Genomic DNA, 23,516 nt, shown 5'->3' with positions numbered 1-23,516 from the left:
TGAATAATTTGTAAATGAAGTTATGCTTAACTTGGAACTAATGTTGGCAAGTGAGCCAGGTTATCCAACGCTACTTTGACCAGCATAACTTGGGGCAAAGGTTACAACAAGGGCAAACAAGTGTTGGATAACCACATTTGCAGAAGGTCTTGGAGTAGTTTGAAAGGTCGGCACATCATGGGTTGAAGGGCCTGTACTGTGCTGCACTGTTTTATGTTCTATGCTTTGAGAAGTCAGTGGCGAGATAATAAAGGCATGCAAGAGAGTTTAGGCTGAAAAGCGTGGACGGTTGTGAGGGGGGGAAACTAGCAACCTTGGTGATGGCATGAACAGGTGGTCAGAGGCTCATCTTGGAGCCAAATACAAGCTCCCGAACAATCTCAAAACTGCCAAGGTGAGGGATGAGTGAACAGAATCTGTGGCCGTGACTGAACACAATGGCTTCAATCTATTCAATATTTAACTGGGGAAAATCTCTACTTATCAACCCACCTGAAGCTGGATAAGAGTCTGACAATTTAGGAATAGCAGGAGATGAGTGTGAGGGAGAAGGTGATATCACAGAAGAGACACAAACATTATCAGCAAACTTGAAAATAAAGAAATTTTGGAAGGGAAGCTTGTGGCTGGCTGTCTCACTGAAGTTGGGTTGAGGAAGCAAACTTTGATCTGTCTGGCCTGATAGCATGATGGAATCTACCCGAAGTGCAAATTCAGAGCTATCAAAGTTAGGACTGAGGAAAGCAGCAGAGACAGGTGATCAAACAATGCAACATTAGCATCACTGAGGTCAGTGACTTGTCTTCAAAATTCAAAGTAAATTTATAATCAAAATGCATACATGCCACCATATACTAACCTAAGATTCATTTTCTTGTGGAAATTCAAAATAGAACCAAGAAACATAACAGAATTGATGAAAAACTACACACAAACAAGACAAATATCAAATGTGCAAATGAAATCAATTTATTTAAATACAAAAGAAATAGTTAATACTGAGAAGGTGAGTTGCAGAGTCCTTGAATGTGAGTCCAGAGATTGAGGAATCAGCTCAGAACTGTGGTGAGTGAAGTTTGCATTTGTTCGAGGAGAGGAAGGGGAAACATAATGGGCAAAGAGGTGAAGAAAAGAGTTTCTAATTAAGATAAGTGGGGATTAGATTTGCATTCCACAGTGCTGAAAGATTACCAAGGCTAGGTATTAATATGGAGTTGAGGTTACAATGAAATTGGAAATGATCTTATTAAAGTTCTGAGCAGGCTCAAGGGCCCAAGTAGGCTACTGTTCCTTATTTACATCTTCACACATGAGGATATTTTGTTCATTTGATGCTGGAAGTGTGAGGGAGGTATCCACAGGAGTATAGCTCCATGTTTAATGAACCGGCTGGAACTAAGAGTAAATGGGCAAACCATTTATCTACCGTATCTACTCAAAACTGCCTCCCTTGTCTGTCTGGGAGTAGAAACAAGGTTTGTACTAAAAGGAATATCCAGATGAGGAAGGGACTGATGGTTTTAATACCAACTTTAACATCAAAAGGTGTGGTTGAGCAGATCACCATCTGCAGAAACGACAGGATGATCAGAGTGCCAAAACTAAGGCAGTCATTAAAACCGCTAGACACAGGAGCAGAACTAGGCCATTTGGCCCATCAAGTCTGCTCTGCCATTCGATCATGGTTGATTTATTCTCCTGCCCTCATTTGATGCCCTTATTATTTAAGAACCTATCAACCTCCACTTTAAATATACCCACAGAATTCCACAGATTCATCATCCTCTGGCTAAAGAAATCCTTCCTCATCTCTGTTCTAAAGAGATTCAGGAAGTCGAAAGTAAACCTATCCAAATGTGGTTGCAGGAGTGGTGGAATGGAAGGCGAATGTCGCTGGTGAACATTAAAAGTGATCAGTGATTGTCCTGTCTGTGATTAAAATGACAAGGGCTATGTCAGGTGGTAAATTCAGCAGAGTGACCGTCAGCACAAGGTTAGGCAGCATGTGTGGAAGGGGCTGATAGGAGGCAGTAACTCAGAAGAGGAAGTGTATGAAGTGAAATGAAAAAGAAAATAAATAAATAAATAAACAAAGGCATCCGTTAGTCTTGCGAGACCATGGATCTGCGCCTGGAAAGTCCTCACTCTCCAGGGTGCAGGCCTGGGCAAGGTTGTATGGAAGATCGGCAGTTGCCCATGCTGCAAGTCTCCCCTCTCCACGCCACCGATGTTGTCCAAGGGAAGGGCATTAGGACCCACACAGCTTGGCACCGGTGTCGTCGCAGAGCAATGTGTGATTAAGTGCCTTACTCAAGGACACAACAAGCTGCCTCAGCTGGGGCTCAAACTCATGACCTTCAGGTCGCTAGTCCAATGCCTTAATGCCCACACAAAAGAAAATAAAATGGAATTGAAATCTTACGGGAAAGGAAACGCTCGTGTGCTGGCCTTGGGAGTGAAAAGCAGTGAAGGCACCTCACTGATTTAAAAACTTCATTGTCGTTGGGTAGGTGCAGGACAAAGAACATTTTAAAGATGATTTGGTGATAATTCTAAATCTAATCTGTAATAACAACTACTGCAACAGTTTAACAGTCTTTATGTAGTGGAAAGGAGTTACAGCCCTCAGCCAGGATCCCAAGTCCTCCTCCACATTGACGCAAGCATTCACAGCAAGTTCACAAGTACATAGACATTATCGGGAGAAGTGCTGTGAAAGTTGATCTATTCCTAGAACCCACAAGGTTAACAGCTGGAAGGTGAACTGGTCTGAAAAGCCGTTAACAGAATTGACCACCAGATTAGTCTGTTCATGACCTGGGCCAATTGGCATTGTTACCCCTAAGGCAGCAAAGAGCCTCTCAATAGCCTCTTCAGGAGAGGCAGAAGGACAGTAGTTCACCTGATAAACTGCACGCTGGTTAAAGAACTGATCTCCAAACCTTACCTGACATTCGGATCAGGCTAGACAGGGCGAGACAGATATTCTTCACGCTATTTTCTTTTCGTAGATGGAGAATGTACGCTTGAATTAGGAGCAGAGTGATGCCTTCAAACTGCTCATCGGACAGTGTCTCTGAAGAGAAAGAAAATATGACAAACCCATAAAGCTCGGATCAAGCATGCAGTCGGTAGCAGTGTGTGGAGACTGAAGGAATTCCACAGAGACACTGTAACAGACTAATTGAGTCACGTATGGATATTACACACGGGATGTGACACTCACCCAGACTCCAAACACACTTTGCACTGTCCTGAGGCACTGAGAAAAGCATAACCACCAACTCATGGACTCTTACTGAGCACAACACGAACTACAGCATACAATACAGTGCACTCTGCATACATACACACACTGTACCCAGATTACAGCACATGATACATTCCAGAAGAATGCAAGGTCACAATTTACTTTGTGTGTGCATCTGTGGTAATATTTGCCAAGTGATTATGTGTATGCACTTACTGCTTTAATTTAATGTGTGTTTGCTTTTTTTTTTAGCATTTTTTGCTTGTAAGGGTATATGCCTTGCGATGATAGGTTTGTGGACTAACCCTCCAAGGAAAGAGCCCATAGTGCTGAGCAGGCTGACTCCACCACATCTCCATTCTGAAGATGATTCTTCAGTACTTTCCAAACAGTACCCAGGGCACCTTCCAATTTTGCTGTTCGTGCATTTTTTTCTGCAGGAGGAACGGGGAAAAGGACACGGTTACACAGTAATTCTACCCTCTGACCACTCCGAGTTACGCACAAGAGTGGACCTTCCCCCACCCCAAGGTGGTGTTGGCCACGGTTCAGTGAGCAGCCCTGTAGCCCTTGAGTGATTGGGTTCTGGGTTTGTACAACCCCCCTCTTGTTTTGTACAGCCAAGCTATCTTGTGCACAGTAACTTAAACCAAAGCCTGCCTTTGCAACGGTACATAAAGCAGCATTTTGATGGGCCAAATGTTCTCCCGTGCTGTACCAAGTCTACAAGTTTGAAGATGAGCTTGGAGCTTTCCCAGGGATAGGACAATACCCATCATTTCAGCATCACTGAAAAAAAGATAATTTGATCACTATTGCAACTTAAAAATTTTGGAATATTCTGACGTTCTTAAAGAAATGTCTAAATATGTCCCTTTAAAAGAAATCAAAGGGTCTGATTTAGGAAATCCACAGGGTTTCCTTGTCTAACCCCTTACCCACGCAGATAGCCCAAGGCTGCTTGACTTAACAATTTGATGGCTTTTCATTCACTTTGCCATTACTACAGAGCCCAGCATTTTCCTTAACAAGAGAAAATCTGCAGGTGCTGGAATTCCAAGCAACACACACAAAATGCTGGAGGAACTCAGCAGGCCAGGCAGCATCTATAGGGAAAAAAAGTACAGTTGACGTTTCGGGCCGAGACCCTATGGCTGGGCTCAACTTCCCTCTGTGTGACCAGCAGTGGATTAAAAAAAACACTTTGTATCCTGTATCTCCCCCTCAACTTGGTGGTTTGGGGGGATAAGTGGTTAGGCCAAGAGCAAGGTGCTCTCTCTAAAACCTGAAAAATCCTTCAAACCAAACAGCAAATTCAGGTGTGGCCTGCGAAGGCAGGGACTACAGCAATGGGGAGGACCCTGGTGGCATTATTGCCTTGGTGGTAGGAGGCAGAGGGTGGCGGTGGCAGGTTGTATTTCAGATTTGAGATCCGCTGGAGATCTGAAAACCAGTGGTGTGTCACAGGGATCTATGCATCTGCACTGCCGGTAAAGTCAGCAACTGTTGCCCATACTTAAAGGAGGTGGAGAACCATAATCTGTAGCAGAAGTGCTCCCGGAGTCCAATGGCTATGGATTTCCGGAATTAAAAATCAGCGAAAGTGAAGGAAAGGGAATATATTTGTAGGTTAAGAGGTAAAAATTAATTGCAAGATAAGTTTAGGTGACAAACTCAACTGCCTGTAAGGAGCTTGTATGTTCTCCCTGTGACCGCGTGGGTTTCCTCCAAGTGCTCTGGTTCCCTCCGACAGTCCAAAGGTGTAGCGGTTGGGAGGTTAATTGGTCATTGTAGATTGTGCCGTGATTAGGCTAGGGTTAAAATTGGGGGATTGCTGGGCTCGGAGGTCTGGGAGGGCCTTTTCCGCGCTGTAACTCAGTAAATAAATATATAGACGGCTCTGTAAAGTTAGAAGGGGATATTGATAGATCAAACGAGTGAGTAAAATTGTGGCAGACTGAGTTCTGTGTGATGAATTGAGATGAGTACATAAGGAAGACAGATCAGAGTGGTTTCTAAGTAGTGAAGAACTAGGAAATAGAAAGGAATAGAGTTAGATACCCACATATAGAAATCTTTTAAAAATTAGTGGACAGGTAATAAAGATTGATGAGTGTTTTGTTACAAACTACACAGATCAAAGTCCTCATTTCTAGACTATTTTCATTTTTGATTTGGAGATTCACCAAAATATCTCTGGGACTAACAGAGCTACATTGTAAAGATGGATGGTCTAAACCAGGCTTGTATTCCCTTGAATATGACAAATTTAAGGTGACCTAATTAAAGTTTAAGAATGTTAAAAGATTTGAGGTTCTGTAGATGGGGAGAAGTTACTTCCCCTGGTAGATGAGACTGGAGCAAAGATAAATTATCTTAACATTAGAGCTTGACTATATAGAAACTTCTTCAGGAAAAAAATGATTAAAATCTGGGATCCTATCCTGCAATATATGGTTGAGACCCAGCATCAATTTATATTTTTTTTAATCAGGTACAGGCGTGAAGGGTAATGTAACCAAGGCAATGTCTTCGATCTAAAAAGCAGAAAATATGTAAAGGGACCAGACGACTAATTCCTTTTCCCATGAAAAGTTTAGAACCTTAGGTTCATTTCTTACTCCCTAACCAACCATACCAAGCATATAACACATAGGATATATCAAACAGATACAGGTTATTTGGTTCATTGGGACTAAATTGGTGTGTATCACCTTCCTATCTCCAACTACAATCAGAGGGGGAAGAACAATCAAATACTTACTGGTTGTGACAAGGCTCCAGATAGCTCCACAGCAGGGAATGCAGATGTGGCTGTAATCAATGTACGTTCTCAATGTCGTCAAGATTGACTGGATCCCATTGGCTTGCCCAATCAGCTTTCCAGCTGCTTCTGTAAGGAGGAAAAGAAAATCTCAGGGTTTGGGCACTTTCAGAAGATCTGGGATCTATTCTGACCTCAAAGCAATTCAATCCCCGTTGAATACACAGTAGATCCCAGTCATGTAACCATGAATAGCCAGGCTTCCTTTACACAGTTCTATTACAACACTTCCCAAAATGAAGAAGTGAATTAGGTGAAGGAAGAGTAAAGCTCCCATTACTCTTTTACATCATGTATACCCACGGCAGGAACAAAATCAGTTAGTTATGGAATAAACCTGGTTCTACACCACCTATCAAACACTGCCATTCAAGATTCAAAATTGTTTAAGTATCACTTCCACTTCACTAGTGTAAAGAAGAACAAAATAATTGTTACTCCAGATCCGAAGCAGCACATAAAAAACACACTAAGTACACAATTTTTTAAAACATACAAGATGGCTTATATACACCGCTTGCATGTTTAGATAGAGATGTAAAGATTTTTACTCATGTATTTTAAGGATGTAAGAAATAAAGTCAATTCAATTCAATTCAGGTTGATTGTATGCCCATAACGTGACACGAGGCAGAGGTGTGTCTGTATGCAAGGTGACTCTGATAGGAAATGCTACCGTAGTGGTGGTGGGTGGATTAGTGATGTTGAGTCTGGTGGTCCTGGCATGGACGCTACGTAGCCTCCTCCATGATGGCACTGGGACAAACAGTCCATGAGCAGGGAGGGTGGGATTCTTCATGATATTGCAGGCCCTTTTTCCAGCTCCTTTCTGTATATAGATCCTTGACGGTGGATAGGTGGGTGCCAGTGATGCTTTGGGCGATTTTGATTATCCTTTATAAAACCTTCCTGCACACCACAGTGCAGTTTCTGTACCGTGCAATGATGCAGTTTGTTAGGATGCTCTATACTGCACATCTGAAGAAGGATGTGAGTATTGGTGTGCATAGTCCAGCTCCCTTCAGCCTCCTCAGAAAGCAGAGGCATTGGTGGGCTTTTCTTTGATTGTATAGGATGTGTTCTGGAATCAAGAGAGTTTTCCACTGCTGCGTCACCTATGTAAAGGGAAGTGCGGGTGGTGCAAGTTCTCCTGACTCAATAACCATCTCTTTTGTTTTTTTAAAACTTACTTTTCTTGAATTTCATCATCAAACATTTCCATCAGATGTATTTCAGACACTGTACATATATATTATATAGTCATATTTTGTCACAAATCTCCACATAATACTTATCTGAGGTATACACTTATAGAAAGGAGAGGAAAGAAAGAACAATCGCAAGAAGAAAAATATGTACAAAGTGGGGAGTGATTTTTGTTACAACATATTCATTGACTTGTGAGAATAAAATCAGGCCTGTGAGGTGTTATGTAGTTAAACCATTTTTCCAATATGAATAAAATTGTTCCAACTTATGATTAACAGATGCTGTTATCTTCTCTGTTTTGTAAATGTCCATTGTAATTTCCATCCATACATTTAAGGCAGGGCTCTCCTGTGATAACCATTTCCTGGTAAGGGTCTTTTTACCAGCCACCAGCAGTACATTCATTAAATATTTATCTCTTTTCAACCATTCTTGAGGTATATACCCAAAATATATGGTCTTACTCTCTAAGGATATTTCACATTTAAAGATGTCTTGTAGGGCATTATGTATCCCACTCCAATAGTCTTTGATAACGGGGCATTCCCAAAAAAATATGATAATGGTTTGCATTTTGATTTCCACAATTTCTCCAGCAAACAGGGGGGGGGTTACTATCATAATGGGATTTCTGAGAGGGAGTAACAAAATATCTTATCAAGTTTTTCCACCCGAACTCCCTCCATTTCTGTGAACTGGTACACTTCCATTGATACCTCCATATTATTGTCCAGTCTTCCTCAGATATAATTATCCCTCCTTCCTTCGCCCATTTTGTTTTAACGTATGAAGTCGAATGTGTTTTAAGATTTGACAAACCCTTATACACGCTTGAAATTATTCTACTACCGTTGTCTGACTTGTATTTAGAAAAGCATATATCTCTTTTGTCTTGATGGCATTGGGGAAGAGGCTGTTTGTCTGGTGCCAGGCCTCGAGCACTTCCACCTCCTCGGTAGGCTGTCTCATCATGGGCTATCAGCCCCACCGCTGCCGTGTCAGTGGCGAAATTGACAATGTGTTTACTCCAGTGTTTGGCCATGCAGTCACGTGCGAGCGGCGCTCAGCAAGTTGAGGACGATGAGGAGGGAGAGGCAGATGTGCCTCCTGACTGTCTGAGGTCTGTTGGTTGGGAAGGCCAACACCCAGTTGCATAGTGGTGTATTTCGATCGAGGACTAGTGTTCATTCTCCAAGTTCTGTGGGACAATGGCATTTAAAGTTCTCTCTGCATATAAATAGCTCCAGTGTTAAGGAGCAGCACAGGTAAGGTACAGATTAGAGTTCACTGTACTTCACCCCATCAGCCTTTCCCAGGTTAGTACAACATGGAGGTGAAACCATCTCGTTAAGTACAGAGACAAGAGGTACTGCAGATGCTGGAAATCTAGAGCAATACACACAGTGTGCTGCAGGAACTCAGCAGGTCAGGCAGCATCGATGGACGGGAATGGGACTGCTGAGTCCTGAAGAAGGGTCTCGGCCCGAAATGTTGACTGTTTATTCCCATCCATTGGTACTGTCTGACCTGCTGAGCTCCTTTAGGGCATTGTGTGTCTCTTGAAGTACTTCCAGGATAAATGCAGACACATTAAAGGTAGAACAAGGCTTCCTCTGAAATGTTCCATCAGACATTCTCCAGGCTGGTTCAATACAGGTTTAGAAATTGAGAAAACTCCCTCAAGTAGTTTTTAGTCAACGTTTATAATAACACCTTTGTTCCCTAGAACACGTGTACATGATGAAGCAGCCTTCAAAATAGTCTTATTGTTGCAGTAACAAACCATTACTTGAATTCCTAAAGCTCTGTTCCAATCAAAATGGCAGTATCCAATCTTACCACTTCCTGACAGCACCATGAGAAGTTTGCAAATGACTATCTGAAGATCCACACACTTGCGTTGTGACTCCATCACTGACAGAACAACGTTGATCACAGTCTCACTGAACAGATTGTCATCTTCCACACTGAGCTCTGTGGCTGTGGGAAAGTAAAAAAAAAATCAGAATGGCTTTCAGAGTTTCTGTGATGTTGCTGCAGATTTTCCTGTTAGAAAGACCACAATCTCAATTATTTTTTAAGTGATGTTTCTCAAGAGATAAATATGGATGAAGGGAGATCTTGGGATCCAAGTTCATAGCTCCTTGAAAGTGGCTACACAGGTCAATAAGGTGGTTAAGAAGGATTATGGAATGCTTGCTTTTATTATTCAAGGCATTGAGTTCAAAAGTCCAAACACGAGGAACTCTGCAGATGCTGGAAATTCAAGCAACACACATCAAAGTTGCTGGTGAACGCAATAGACCAGGCAGCATCTCTAGGAAGAGGTACAGTCGACGTTTCAGGCTGAGACCCTTCGTCAGGACTAACTTTTCCTTCTCCCTGGGCCTCCTGTCCCACGATCCTCTCGTATTCCTTTTGCCAATCACCTGTCCATCATTTTGGATCTCCCCCCTCCCCCTCCCACTTTCAAATCTCTTACTAACTCTTCCTTCAGTTAGTCCTGACAAAGGGTCTCGGCCCGAAACATTGACTGTACCTCTTCCTAGAGATGCTGCCTGGCCTGCTGAGTTCAAAAGTCAAGAGGTTATGTTGCAACTTTATAAATCTCTGGTTAGGCCACATCTGGAGTACTGCATACAGTTCTGGTCTAAAGGAGCAGATTAGGTAAAGGAGGGACATTGAGGCTTTGGAGAGGGAGCAGAAGAGGTTCACCAGGATGCTGCCTGGTTTAGAGGGTATGTGCTATCATGAGAGGCTGGACAAACTTGGATTGTTTTCTCTGGAACGGTGGAGGCTGAGGGAAGATCTGAGAGAGGTTTATAAGATTATGAGAGGGCATGCACTGAATGTGAGAGGGGGCAGGTTCAAAGGGGATGTGAGGGGTAAGTCTTTTTTTACTCAGAGAGTGGCGTAATGCACTGCCCAGTGGAGTCTTTTAAGACACGTTTAGATAGGCTCCTGCATGTAAGGAAGATGGTGAGATATAGACATTGTGTAGGTAGGAGGGATTACTGTTTGGGGGTTTTTGATTCGCTTTTTAGCTGGTTCAGCACAGCACTGTAGGGTGAAGGGCCTGTCCCTGTGCTGTACTGTTCTACGTTCTAAAACGCTGAAGAAATTGCCCTGCCTTTTAAAGTAGCAGGATCATCTGTGAGGTCTTTATCCAGATACTGTGAGGTCTTTATCCAGATACTGTGAGGTCCTTACCGAGATACTGTGAGGTCCTTATTGAGGTACTGTGAGGTCTTTATTGAGGTACCGTGTGGAATAGACCATTCTTTAGAGAGCAGGTTTGACAGTGAACACTTCTAGAGTACTGCCCATTCAACATAACAGTGCAGCCTCAACAACAGCGCAGAATTCTCTCTGTGATGTCCCTCTGATGGTGCAGAGACAGTGCAGCATTGCTCAGTACAGCCACTGTCTGCACAGAGCTCCCTCAGTGCTCTCTCTCCAACTGAGAGGGAGGGGGGCTTCCCTCAGACTTTATTACACAACAGTCCAGCACCCCTCAGTCCAACACAGGAGAGTATGTGCTCAAATATCCATCTGATCTCAACTACAAATCCAGTAATAGGTGCTAAAAATGTTGGTCAGATTCTGCATGACTGGGTGTAAGTGGTTACATTTGATTACCTTACCTTTAATTGCAAGCTTCAGGAATATCTGGCACACCTCAGCCTGTATTTCCAAGCAGTCTGGATGGACGTTCAGCAAAGTGGTAAGGACTGGAGTAACCTGTGCACTGTCCATCAGCACTGAACAGGGGAAAGGAATAAAGTTAATGTTTAGAGACAGGGGGCTCTATAGTTAGGGGGTCAGACAGGCGACTCTGTGGACGCAGGAAAGAAACGCGGATGGTAGTTTGCCTCCCAGGTGCCGGGTCCAGGATGTTTCCGATCACGTCCACGATATCCTGAAGTGGGAAGGAGAACAGACAGAGGTCATAGTACATTATGGGGCAGGTACAAGGCCTTGACTCCAGCCAACGTAGCTCTCCGGGTCATTGAGGCACGCCAACCTCCAAACCCGGCGACAAGGTCGTGGTCCTCTTGGAGGTCAGTCATCCACAGCAAGAAGAAAATCCATAAAGCTGAACAATTACGATGTGGGGATGACGTCATATTGGTATCGGCTCTTCATTCACTGGATATCAACAACGGACAGGTGTTCTAGATCTTCTACCATCCATTTACAAATACCTGACAGATGATAATAAAACGGAACTTTGTTTGCCAAGAATGATACTTTGAGATCACTGCAAAGAGTATGTCCATTCCACTCCAGAGATGGCTGGAAGTATGAAGGTTCTCCAGCTGTAGTTCATTTACTTCCAAGTAAAAGCTCTACGTAAACCCTATGGGCTCCCCATCTAAGGAAAGATGTGCTGCCATTAGAGAGGGTTGAGAGGAGGTTCGCAAGGATGATACCAGGAGTGAAAGGGTTATTATACGAGGAACGTTTGATAGCTCTAGGTCTGTACTCGCTGGAATTATTTAGTGTGAGGGGGCATCTCATTGAAATTTTTCAAATGTTGAAAGGCCAAGACAAAGTAGATGTGGAAAGGATTTTCCCATGGTGGGGGAGTCTAGGACAAGAGGGCACAGCCTCAGGATAGAGGGGCGTCCATTTAAAGCAGAGATGCAGAAGAAATTTCTTCAACCAGAGGGTGGTGAATTTGCGGAATTTAATACCACAGGCAGCTGTGGAGGCCAGGTCATTGGGCGTATTTAAGGACTTGATAAAATTCTTGATTAGACACGGCCTCGAAGGTTATGGGGAGAAGGCCAGGGAGTGAGGCTGAAAACAAAGGACCAGCCATGATTGAATGGCGGAGCAAATTCGATGGGCCAAATGGCCTAATTCTGCTCCTATGTCTTGTTAAACACAAAGTCTGGTGTGCATTCTATATGATTGCATAGAATATTGCTGGACTACGTAGTTCAGGCTCAATGCAACAAAGTAATTAGCCACTGAGGCAGAAATTGAGAAGAATGAAAGCAGAACTGCAAGGTTATATTCATCGGGAATGGCTGAGCAGACTGAGGTGATCTAAAGTGACCGTTAACACGATGACAGAGTTTAATAGTGGTAGAGGTAAAGATGTTTTGTTTGTTTATTCATTTACAGGCCCTTCCAGCCCAACGAACCACTCCTCACAGCAACCCCCCCCCCCCAGCCCCCGAAATGTTAAATGACTCTTCTGTTGGTAAAGAAAGACTCTCCTGCTGGAAAAACTTAATTGTCTTATTTTTATGAAAATTCACTGTCCAGCAACCACCCTGCGATTTAATCCTAGCCTAATCACAGGACAATTTACAATGACCAATTAACCTTTGAACTGTGGGAGGAAACCAAAGCACCTGGAGGAAACTCACACGGTCACAGGGAGAATCAGGTTTATTATCAGCGGCACGTGTCGTGAAATGTGTTAACTTTGCAGCAGCAGTTCAATGCAATACATGATAATACAGAAAGAAAAAATATGTATACCAATTACAGTAAGTATACATATGTGTATTGAATAGATTTAAAAAGCATAAAAACAGAAATAACATATATTTTAAAAAGTGAGGTAATGTTCATGGGTTCAATGTCCATTTAGGAATTAGATGGCAGAGGGAGAGAAGCTGTTCCTGAATCGCTTCAGGCTTTGGTACCTCCTTCCTGACGGTAACAGTGAGAAGGGGGCATGTCCTGGGTGATGGGGGTCCTTCCTATACCAGACCGTGATGCAGCCTGTCAGAATGCTCTCCTCGGTACATCTATAGATGTTTGAGTGTTTTAGTTGCCAAACCAAATCTCTTCAAACTCCCAAATGAAATATAGCTGCTGTCATGGCTTCTTTATAGCTGCATTCAAACTTCTTTATAGAGAACATTCAAACTTAGAAATGGTGCCAGGATTGAACTCCGAACTTCGACGCTGCAATCTGTAATAGTGTCACACTAACCACCACACACCATGGTGCTCCCAAACACTAAATCCATCAGGTACAGATGCTAGACAGTCACTAAACAAATTCAATGAGGAATTCAGAAGAAACTCTGTTACCTGGGGAATGGTTAGTTTGTGAAACTAGCTTCCACAAGGGTTACTCGGGGCAAACAGTGCAGAAGGATTTAACTAGAATCTTGGCAATTACCTGAGGGAAGCAGCACGGGAAGGAATAACTGATAGAAAAAGCAGTGGGAGAAGGCTCATATTAAAAATAAAACAGCCTGATTCAAAGTATTAAATGGGCAGTTTCCATGCCATAAACGTAATGAGATTCTCATTCCTTTCTTCATCCAGTTCTACTGTAAATCAGCAAGTTTCTTGCATCATTTAGTTGCGTCTCTTAACCTCTGATCAGCGCTAGCTAAGAGGATGATGGTCGGGAGCCCGTAGACAAGTACACAGCATCCTCTTCCCTTAGGTCCCTCATGAAGAAGTTACATCAAATTAATTCCTTTCTATCGTGCAGCATTCATGACAGCCTTGCTCAGATGACATGTTACTCCTTGCCCCTCCTCAACCAGATTTCATTTCTCAGTGTATATACGACTACACAGCAGGTTTCAGGCTCCAGGGGGCCTGATTCTCAGGAGAATACGTGTTTGAAGGCTGCTGTTTCCACTGAAATGCAAGTTCCAAAGACACCTATTTTCTCCAGTACCTTCATATGGGAACGCCCAAGCAGTGATAGTATTAATCATAGAACACACAACCCAAATGCTGAGAGATAAACGTTATATCCTTCGAGCTGTGCTTATAAGATAACATTTACCTACCCTTGCCTTCATGCAATAAGTAAATCAGGTATTGCAGTGCCTCTTTCTGGACATCTTCTACATCGATTTCACTCTGCATATACTCTGTAACGACAGGCACAGGAAGGTTTGATTCTTATACTTGCGGACACAACATCAAAACGGAGCAGTGCTCTGAGCTCCCCGACCCCTTCCGTATACTCAGCTGGAGATCAATTCTGGGCACCACTCCTCAGGTAAGAGACAGAAATTACAGGACAATGGGAACAAAAGCTCTAACCTTCAAACTGTAGACAGGCTGTCAAAAAAAGAGAGGTAAAGTATCGGGTAGCAAACTTTTTCTGCATAAATATGTCATGGAAATCTGGAATTGTCCCCATTGGTGGTGATTTTTATGGGGGTCAACTGAAGTTGGGAATGGATGGACTTGTATTAAATGAGATTATCCAAGGAAATGCAAATAAAAGAGGCTGAAATTTGTATCAACTGTAATCCAGCTGAATGATCTTATTCAGTCTTATATTCTCCTGTTCAGTTACTGACAATGGCAAAAAAATTCAATCTTCCAATTATTCTTAACAAGTTAGTTAAGGTGCTAGGTGAAACTTCCAGAGGGTGGCAACAAGATGTCAGCCATAACGTCCATTGAACTATATCTTAGGATATCTTTCCATCATTAAAAAATGTCTGTCCCGCAATGCAGCCTTGCAAGACATTTCAAGGGCACTCTGACAAGTTAATGATGTACACATGGCATTAGGAGGATGGTGCTTTTAAAAAGTCACCAGAAAACACTTGATGATTATAAGGCTGAGGAAAAAAGACTAGCAGCAGAGGTTCCCAACTTGTGATCCATGGACCCTTTGCCTAATAGGTTCATGGCATTAAAAAAGGTTGGGAACCCCTAACTTAGAGGTAGGATTCATCTAAGTAACTAAATGGTGGTAAAAATCTGAAATAAAACTAATTGCTGTAAGCATTCAACATGTGGCGTGAGAAATTAACTTTCCTCTAGCATTGCCTAACCTTCTCTACATTTCCAGTATTTTATTTAAATAGTTCCCATTTTGGCTCACTGCAGATTTCTGCAGTTCATTTGTTCCCACAGTAAGATTGGCATTTTGCATACCTAGTAGCTTATCAACATTTCCAACATATGGTATTTTCGACACGCCCAGTAATAACTTCTTCCTTCCAGACAGAAGAGAATTGCAGACTATCAGTGACTCCACCACGTAGTCCAGCTCCCTCAGCTCCCTTCAGAGAAATACAGACCCAACATTATAGAACCAAATGTACGAACGTCTTACTGGTCTCAGTCATTAGCAGATTAATACACCCCATGTTATCCATCCTGCTTCCACCAACCCCCAGCTGCCCTTTAACACCTCTGGGTCTGAACCAAGCCCAGGTCCACACCAGCTCAATACATTTCAGAAAGCCACACCGAATTGTCCCTTGGACTATGGTATCAAACCAATTCAGCACCAAAGTTGACCTCACCATGAAAGAACTACCTTTGGAAGACACCACGTTGAGGTGTGTGGAATGTTCCGATTGAAGATCGTGGTGTGCCTTTGAAAGTACACTGGGAAGGCAGCTTTACCTTGTATCGTGCTGAGGCTTCAGCCATCTTGGGAAGTTTGGAAGAGACAGTTTAGAGCACAGGCCCCCAACCTTTTTTATGCCATGTACCAATATCATTAAGCAAGGGGTTCATGGACCCCAGGCTGGGAACCCCTGGTGTACAGGGAGTTTATTCCTAACACATTCTCTGTCTCCTCGGAGAGTGTTTGATGCAAACAGCAGAGAGGGAGTTTGCCTTGAATCTAGTCTGAGCTGTGTGAATTTTCGAAAGAACAAGTTTCTCTGTACCTGATCCATGCTATAAATAACAGAAGATTTTATCACTCCACAGAATATCCGTCACTTGGTACATCACTCACCAGAATAAAGCATTTTGTCTCCTATCTGATTGGGTACAATTATAGACGTACATTTAAATAGCAAAAGGAGTAGGCGTCTGGATTCAGTATTCACACAAGCTCAATTAAATGCCAAGTAATCCACTTCCAAACAACAGCCAATCTATTTTTTAATGCAATTAGACGCCACCTTATAATGCATCTCCTGATATCTACTATTTCTTGTTGTGAGACACCAAAATCTTCTGTTTGTTTGCTTACAATATGGTGATTCTATTCTGGTAATTTGGTTCCATCATTGTCTGCACCAGGTGACACAGACTGGAGGTGTACTTCTGTTGTGTGTGAAGCTCCTCCAGGACCAGCTCCAGGCGTTTCCTGTCGACTTTGATATCCTGAACCAGCTGTAGAAACTCAGCTTCCTTTTGAGACACAAGTTGAAAAGTTATTTGCACCAGTCAGATGGCAGATCGAGAAAAGCCAAGTGCAAAAGACGATAGGAGCATTACAGGCCAGTCAACCCCTCGAGCCTCTGCTACATCATTCAACAAAAACATGGCTGATCTTCTACCTTGATACTATTTTATATCCACATGTCTCTTTGGATTCCACCAAAGTACAGAAATTTATCAACACCAGGTTGAATACAGTAATCAAAACCCACAATTCTTCACAGTTGAGAATTCCAAAGGTTTGCCACATTTCTCCTCATTTCAGTGTTGAATGGCCTTCTCATTATTGTGGATCTGCGAACTTCTATCAGGGAAACAAACTCATACCTACCCATTCTGCATGCCCCATCTCCCTTCTAAATGAGGGGTGACCTCATTGAAACCTATCGAATGGTGAAAGGCCTCGAGTGAACGTGGAGAGGATGTTCCCTATGGTGGGAGAGTCAAAGACCAGAGGACGCAGCCTCTGAACAGAGGGGTGTCCTTTTAGATCGGAGGCGAGGAGGAACTTCTTTAGCCAGAGGGTGGTGAATCTGTGGAGGCCAAGTCTTTCGGTATATTTAAGGCAGAAGGCGATGGATTGTTGATTTATCAGGGCTTGAAGGGACACAGGGGAAAGCAGGAGATTGGAGCTGAGACAGAAATTAGATCAGCCATGATGAAATGGCGGAGCAGGCTCGATGGGTCAAAAGGCCGAATTCTGCTCCTATATAAAATGAATAAAGGCATCCATTAGTCTTGCGAGACCACGGATCTGCACCTGGAAAGTCTTCACTCTCCAGGGCGCAGGCCTGGGCGAGGTTGTATGGAAGGCCAGCAGTTGCCCACGCTGCAAGTCTCCCCTCTCCACGACACCAATGTTGTCCAAGGGAAGGGCATTAGGACCCATACAGCTTCGCACCAGTGTCATCGCAGAGCACTGTGTGATTAAGTGCCTTGCTCAAGGACACAACACGTTCCCTCGGCTGGGGCTCGAACTCACGACCTTCAGGTTGCTAGTCCAATGCCTTAACCACTTGGCCACGAGCCCACACTGCTCCTATATATTATGGTCTAAACTTAAGGGGCTGCTCTTCCTGTGACAGGCCTACTACCTCAGAAGCCAATGTGGTAATCCTTCACTGTTTCACTTTATGACAAGTTTAGCGTTCTTTTAGTGAGGAGAACCGAAACTGAACATAATATTCCATGTGCTAGATCAAGTATAATCATACACTCCTGGGCACGCCTGCTCAGCAGCTCTGTGGGTGAAAAAAAACCTTGTTAATGAGGGAGGTCAGAGGAGAATGGCCAGATGGGTTTAAGTTGACGGGAAGGCGACAGCAACTCAAATAGCCACACATTACAATGGTGGTGTGCAGAAAAGCATCTCTGAAGGCAGCACACATTGAACCTTGAAGTGGATGGGTCACAGCAGCAGAAAACCATGGACATGCACTTGGTAGTCACTTGGTTAGGCACAGGAAGTACATAATGAACAGGCTATGAGTGTAGTTTTAAAAAAAACTTACCTCGTGTTCTCAAATCCTCTTAGGCCTTTTGTCTTTGCAACGGCCTGCGTTAACTTTCAGTGATTTATGTACAAGGACACTCTGGTCGCTTTGAACATGACTATTTCCCAATTTCTCAGAATTAAAAAAAATGATCAGCAGAGTAAAACATCTCACATCTTTCCACATCAAACTCTACCTGATATGTTGTTGCCCACTCGTTCATTTCTGCTGAATTTCAAAAAAAAATACATTTGGTGCTATCAATGACAATCGTGAATATTTGGAGCTGATCTGTGCTAAACTTCCTCAGTCACAGCCAATCAACTCTCAAGGGTTTGTTTGTTCAGTCTGTTAAATCAACTCTCAATCCAAGTGAGTAATATTAACCCTAATCCATGTACTCTAACATTCTTCATCAAGCACTTCTGTGGGACCTTATTGAAAGTCTTCTGACACCACATCCACAGATTATCCCTCACTGACTCTACTTGATGCATCCAATAAATTCTAAGTGATTAGTCAAATATGACTTACTTTTCATAAATCTATGTTGACTCCTCTCAATCATAATGTTATTTTATAAGTGCCCTGATACCATATTCTTTATGGTAAGATTCCAGTTCAGTTGCTGATGGCCTGGGAGAAGTTTCCAGTCATCCGGCTCCCCATATTTTCATACGCTATTTTATTTAAACCAAGCACCTGCTTTTAGATTGAATATATTATTTTTAGTGCACTAACCCCAGGAAGACTTGTTAAAGAATAGAAAAGGGTTTCATACAGACATCCTGCTGCACATCATGTCAAGTATAATGCATCCTGTAGACCAAATGTCATTTGCTGTGTCAAGTCTGCCTTCCAGCACTTCTGGTGCCATCAGAATCTTTTGATCTAGCAGAGAGAGAAAATAAAGGAGACTTTTATATTTTAAAAGCTGCATTGATAGGACAAATGGATCAATGTCAGAGACCACACTATCGTTCCTGTTTCAGAGTAGGATTTTTGAATCATGGACATTTTCAAATGGGAGATTTTCTCACAATTCTGTATGTGGTGTCAACATTAGGCACAGCAGCGAAAGTGCCACAGGAGTTATAGAGATGTAGCTCTTCTACTCTGCCCCACCGCACAGCAACAACACCTCTCAGATACAAAGTTAAGATCTCTTTACACTGAGATAAAATATTCTTAACTGTATATATTAGATAATGGGTAATACTCCCTCATGGATTGAAAGCCTACTTGTTGCAAATGCTCAACAGGTCAAGCACCATCTGTGAACGTATCAGATTCTCTACAGATGCTACCTGATCTGCTAAGTATTTAACACACTTTCTTTTTGTTTAAGATTTACAGATCTTGATCTTTTTTTATAATTAAGGTAGAGATTTTTCTGTAAGCAATAAGAAAGTGAGATATTTTCATTTCAATTAAGTTTCACAACTCTCACTTCTGTCACATTGCCTGGCGGCAGCTTTTATCTGTCCAATGTTGTGATATACGTATTCTACGTGACTATATTCTTTTTCTCCTCACTACTTTGAATGTGCTGTGTATGTTTTTCACCTCGGCCCCAGAGGAACACTGCCTTGCTTGGCTGTATCCATGTATGGTTGAATGATAACTAAACTTGATTTGATTTGATTCCAATCTGGGAAAATAATTATTTCCAAAGGCATGCAAAGTTAAGGGTCGACCTGTGCTGTGGCTTGTGATTCATACTATTGCAGAAAGACTCAGAGTCAGAGCCGTGCATCCATTCAGGACAAGGTAAGAGCACCAAGCATAACACCTCGCTCATTGTCCATTTCCAAATCTCCTGTTTAAGGCGTTTACTCAAGTTGACCAACCTAAAACTATAGATTCAATGTGTCCATTCACAATTTCTTTACTGGACAGTGGTCTCAAATCACACTGGTGATCAGAAGTTTAAATGTTACAGCATTTCTCACTCTTTCCAGCATCACATGGTCTGTACGCACCAGCTGTGTGGTGAAAAAGGCACAACAGCACCCCTTTCACCTCAGACAGTTGAGGAAGTTTGGTATGGGCCCCCAAATCCTAAGAACTTTCTACAGGGGCACAGTTGAGAGCATCCTGACGGGCTGCATCACTGCTTGGTATGGGAACTGTACTTCCCATAATCACAGGACTCTGCAGAGAGTGGTGCGGACAGCCCAGCGCATCTGTAGTTGTGAACTTCCCATGATTCAGGACATTTACAAGGACAGGTGTGTAAGAAGGGCCCGTAGGATCATTCGGGACCCAAGCTATCCTAACCACAATCTATTCTAGCTGCTACCATCCGGGAAACAGTACCATAGCATAAAAGCCAGTACCGACAGGCTCCAGTACAGCTTCTTCCACCAGGCCATCAGTCTGATTAATTCACACTGACTTGAGTGTACTCCATATTGCATTGACTGTTCTATTTATTATAAATTACTATAATTTCACATTGCACATTTAGATGGAGACGCAACGTAAAGATTTTTACTCCTCATGTAGGTGAAGGATGTAAGAAATAAAGTCAATTCAATTAAAATTCAATTTAGTTCCTCTCTTCATGTCAGATTCCTACAGAAATCTTTCAGGACCTTGTACCAGCTGTTATTTTTGGCTGAAATGGGAGAAAGCTAGGTAACAACTGGGCAGCTTAATAGAAGGACACCACAGCTGAGCTGATATTGACCAGTCTACCTAACCTCAGGTAGCCATCATTGGCTACTACAGACAGTTTGCTTCAACCAGACTTCCAAGCACCTCCTGGTCAATGTTTCCCCAAGTTACAACAGAGGACATTGGCACACTTCTCTCAAACAACTCAGTAAAAGATTTTGCACGAAAACAGATTAATTCTTACCCTCTTTTATCCTTATTTTGAATTTAACCTCATCTTTGAAAAACATAGGAATGGTGAAATCAGAAACTGCAAAGGAGAAATCCTCCATCATTAGGATGTTGGTGGCTTTCAAGTTTCTAGGAAGGAAATAAACTTAATGGATTATATCAATACACGTTATTCTTCACAGTGCCAGAAAGTTATTGCATAAGTGGCAGACCTTACTGCTATCTTATACTCCAAAGAAACTTTGCACTTGTTCAGCACCTTTCATAAATTCAGGGCATCTCCAAGCACTTTACGGCTAGTTCAGTACTTTCCAATTATAGTCACTGGGAAGCTCAGCAGATAATTTGCATGCACCAGTTCTCACAGACAGCGTAACGCCAATGACATCTGTTTGGTACCGATGTCGACCGAGAGGTAAATATTGGCCGGTCCACAGGGAAAACTTTCCTGGGCTTCTTCAAAATGTGGCTGTGGAATCTTTTACATCCATCCCAGAGCAGGTGAGACCTCATTTTAAAGTCTCTTTCAAACTACCACTCCACCACAAAGCACAAAATGTTGGATGAACGCTGATGTAAACAACGAGGAAAAAGTTGAAAGTGAAGCAAAATGCATTGAGCTGATTTTGCTGAGAAAATAACACTACGATTAACAGAGCCTACAATATGGAGTCTTTTTATTTGAAATTTTAATTATTACTAAAAATTGAAAAAAAGTGTAAGAATTACAGTTATTTCTTCTTCATTTTTTTCTCTTTCCCCCATATATCTAGTTTGCTTCCTAAATATCATTTGACATTGAACTAAATACAACTTACACTCAGAAGCCACACTGCTCTTTTACAATATATAGATTTCATCTAGCTCATACCCTCTAGAGAGGACTATGCCTTTTATATGGAGTCGGACATTAAAATCCATAAAAGACCAATGAGCAAGAAAAGTCCTAACTAATGCCAAGCAAACTCCCTCCACCGTTCAGGGTAAAATTACCACATTGATATTAAACATCATCAGAAACTAACTCTGATTCCTCTTATGTTATACCTACTGTGGGAATATTTGATGGAACAGAGAAGAGAACTTAAGTCTGTATCTAGAGTTAGCTACCTTGAGAGTGTTTATTTCTATACTGCAGCATTAAAGTTAATTTCCCAGCGCCAACTTCCCCAAAGATAGCAAGTCAGACACCAACCCATGAATCACATTTTTGGAGTGCATGTAGACAAGGACATCCACCATTTGTCCCAAGAAGTTCTCGATCACCTTAGGAAACAAATACATTTGGTATAAGTAAAGCATAATAAAACAACTTATGAACCTATGTCCCAATGAGTAAAAATTAAGGTTTTATACTTGGTCTGTGCTGAGCCAACTGATCTGAACTGGGAAGCATCCTGTGCTGTTCATTTTCCAGTTGACATCACTTTCACTCAACAGGAGATTGTTTACAGCGTTTATTATTCTGTTTTTCTTCTAGATCTCACGCGGTGATGTACCTTCCAAAACGCCTCACTTCCACTCTCTGGAACTGTATCTATCACCCCTTCCATCTTATCTCACAAAACAGTTTCGCAATTAATCTTGAGCTCGCCTCTGCTGACTGTCATGGCATGGGTCGGCACTTGAACCTTCTTCAACCCAACCAGTAGCCTTGACGTGATTTTAATGCTCTCAAATGAAATCACTGGTAAGTTCCAGTTGGAATTGTGTTCACAATTCTGGATGCTACACTTTAGGAAGGATGTCAAAGCCCTGCCAAATACGCAGAGAATATTTGCTAGACTTTATCTGGACGAAAGGGTTCAATGATGTGAGGAGAGCAGAGAAGTTGAGATTGTTCTGGTTAAGAACAGATTAAAGTAAGATTTAATATTCAGCTCTGTGGTAGATAAACAGGTGAAGGAAGGTACGTAACAAAAGATCACACTTTTACGGAAATGTACTTTAGAACTAGCTCATTCAACTAGGTTCAATATGTAAAATTCTGTGATAAATACAAGTTGCTATTGTATGATTCAGTGAAGTGCATCTACTTAGCCTATCAAGACATTTTGTCAATGAAACAAAATTAGGAAGTGCAATTAATACATAAAAAGATATTAATAAAATTAAATAATGACTGCATAGTTGGCAAATGAACCTCAATGTGGGTAATAAAGTGATCCATTTTTTTAGATTATGAGAACACTCAGTCCTCCTTTATTGTCATTTAGAAATGCATACATGCAGATGGGAAGAACATGAAGATCAAATGATCTTTTAAAAATAAGAATCCAATTAAGATGAGTGAACAGTAGGGCCTTGTGGACAGGTTAGCCAATCACTTAAGAAGTACCAAACAATTTGAATATACGTAACAGAAAAAAATCAAACCGAACACTGGGGTAATCGGCATCTAAAGGGATGAAATTGAAAAATGGAGAATATATGTCAAACTTTGATTTGCCTGCATTTGGAAGACTGTGCAAAGCTCTGGTCTCTGTAAAATAAAGATACAAGGCACTGGAAAAGGTGCAGAAAGATAGCAATAGTACAAAAATATTTAGAACTATCAGGAAAAATGAACAAGGTAAGAAAATATTCTGTAGAAAAGACACAACTGAGGCGATAAGGATAAGCTGAAATATGTCAAAGATTAAGTTGGTTGTAGGGAAAACGTTTCCACATGCATGGGCTTCCAAAAATTTATATTACGGTAAATAGAGAATTCAGAGGCATTCTTAAAATGTAGAACTCACAAGAACATGAAGCGCAC

At 42.1% G+C, this 23,516-nt stretch overlaps 1 protein-coding gene across 1 annotated transcript in view; it reads right to left on the bottom strand.

Annotated features, from left to right (window-relative positions):
• LOC134359645 (serine/threonine kinase-like domain-containing protein STKLD1) overlaps nucleotides 1-23,516 on the bottom strand; it is a 48,044-nt gene that overhangs the window by 4,615 nt on the left and 19,913 nt on the right. Inside the window, exons 6-16 of the mRNA XM_063073140.1 lie at nucleotides 21,954-22,024; nucleotides 20,772-20,887; nucleotides 18,690-18,799; nucleotides 16,225-16,385; nucleotides 15,168-15,295; nucleotides 14,060-14,143; nucleotides 10,928-11,044; nucleotides 9,123-9,263; nucleotides 6,015-6,143; nucleotides 3,556-3,684; nucleotides 2,948-3,076 (exon numbers count right to left, since the gene is read on the bottom strand). Of these exons, the coding sequence (XP_062929210.1) occupies nucleotides 2,948-3,076; nucleotides 3,556-3,684; nucleotides 6,015-6,143; nucleotides 9,123-9,263; nucleotides 10,928-11,044; nucleotides 14,060-14,143; nucleotides 15,168-15,295; nucleotides 16,225-16,385; nucleotides 18,690-18,799; nucleotides 20,772-20,887; nucleotides 21,954-22,024 (1,315 nt within the window). The remainder of the gene's footprint in view (nucleotides 1-2,947; nucleotides 3,077-3,555; nucleotides 3,685-6,014; nucleotides 6,144-9,122; nucleotides 9,264-10,927; nucleotides 11,045-14,059; nucleotides 14,144-15,167; nucleotides 15,296-16,224; nucleotides 16,386-18,689; nucleotides 18,800-20,771; nucleotides 20,888-21,953; nucleotides 22,025-23,516) is intronic.

This window comes from Mobula hypostoma, chromosome 21, assembly GCF_963921235.1.
Source record: "Mobula hypostoma chromosome 21, sMobHyp1.1, whole genome shotgun sequence".
In the NCBI taxonomy this organism is placed as follows: domain Eukaryota; kingdom Metazoa; phylum Chordata; class Chondrichthyes; order Myliobatiformes; family Myliobatidae; genus Mobula; species Mobula hypostoma.
The sequence above is the reverse complement of the archived record's forward strand: the minus strand, read 5'-3'. Positions and strand labels throughout refer to the sequence as shown.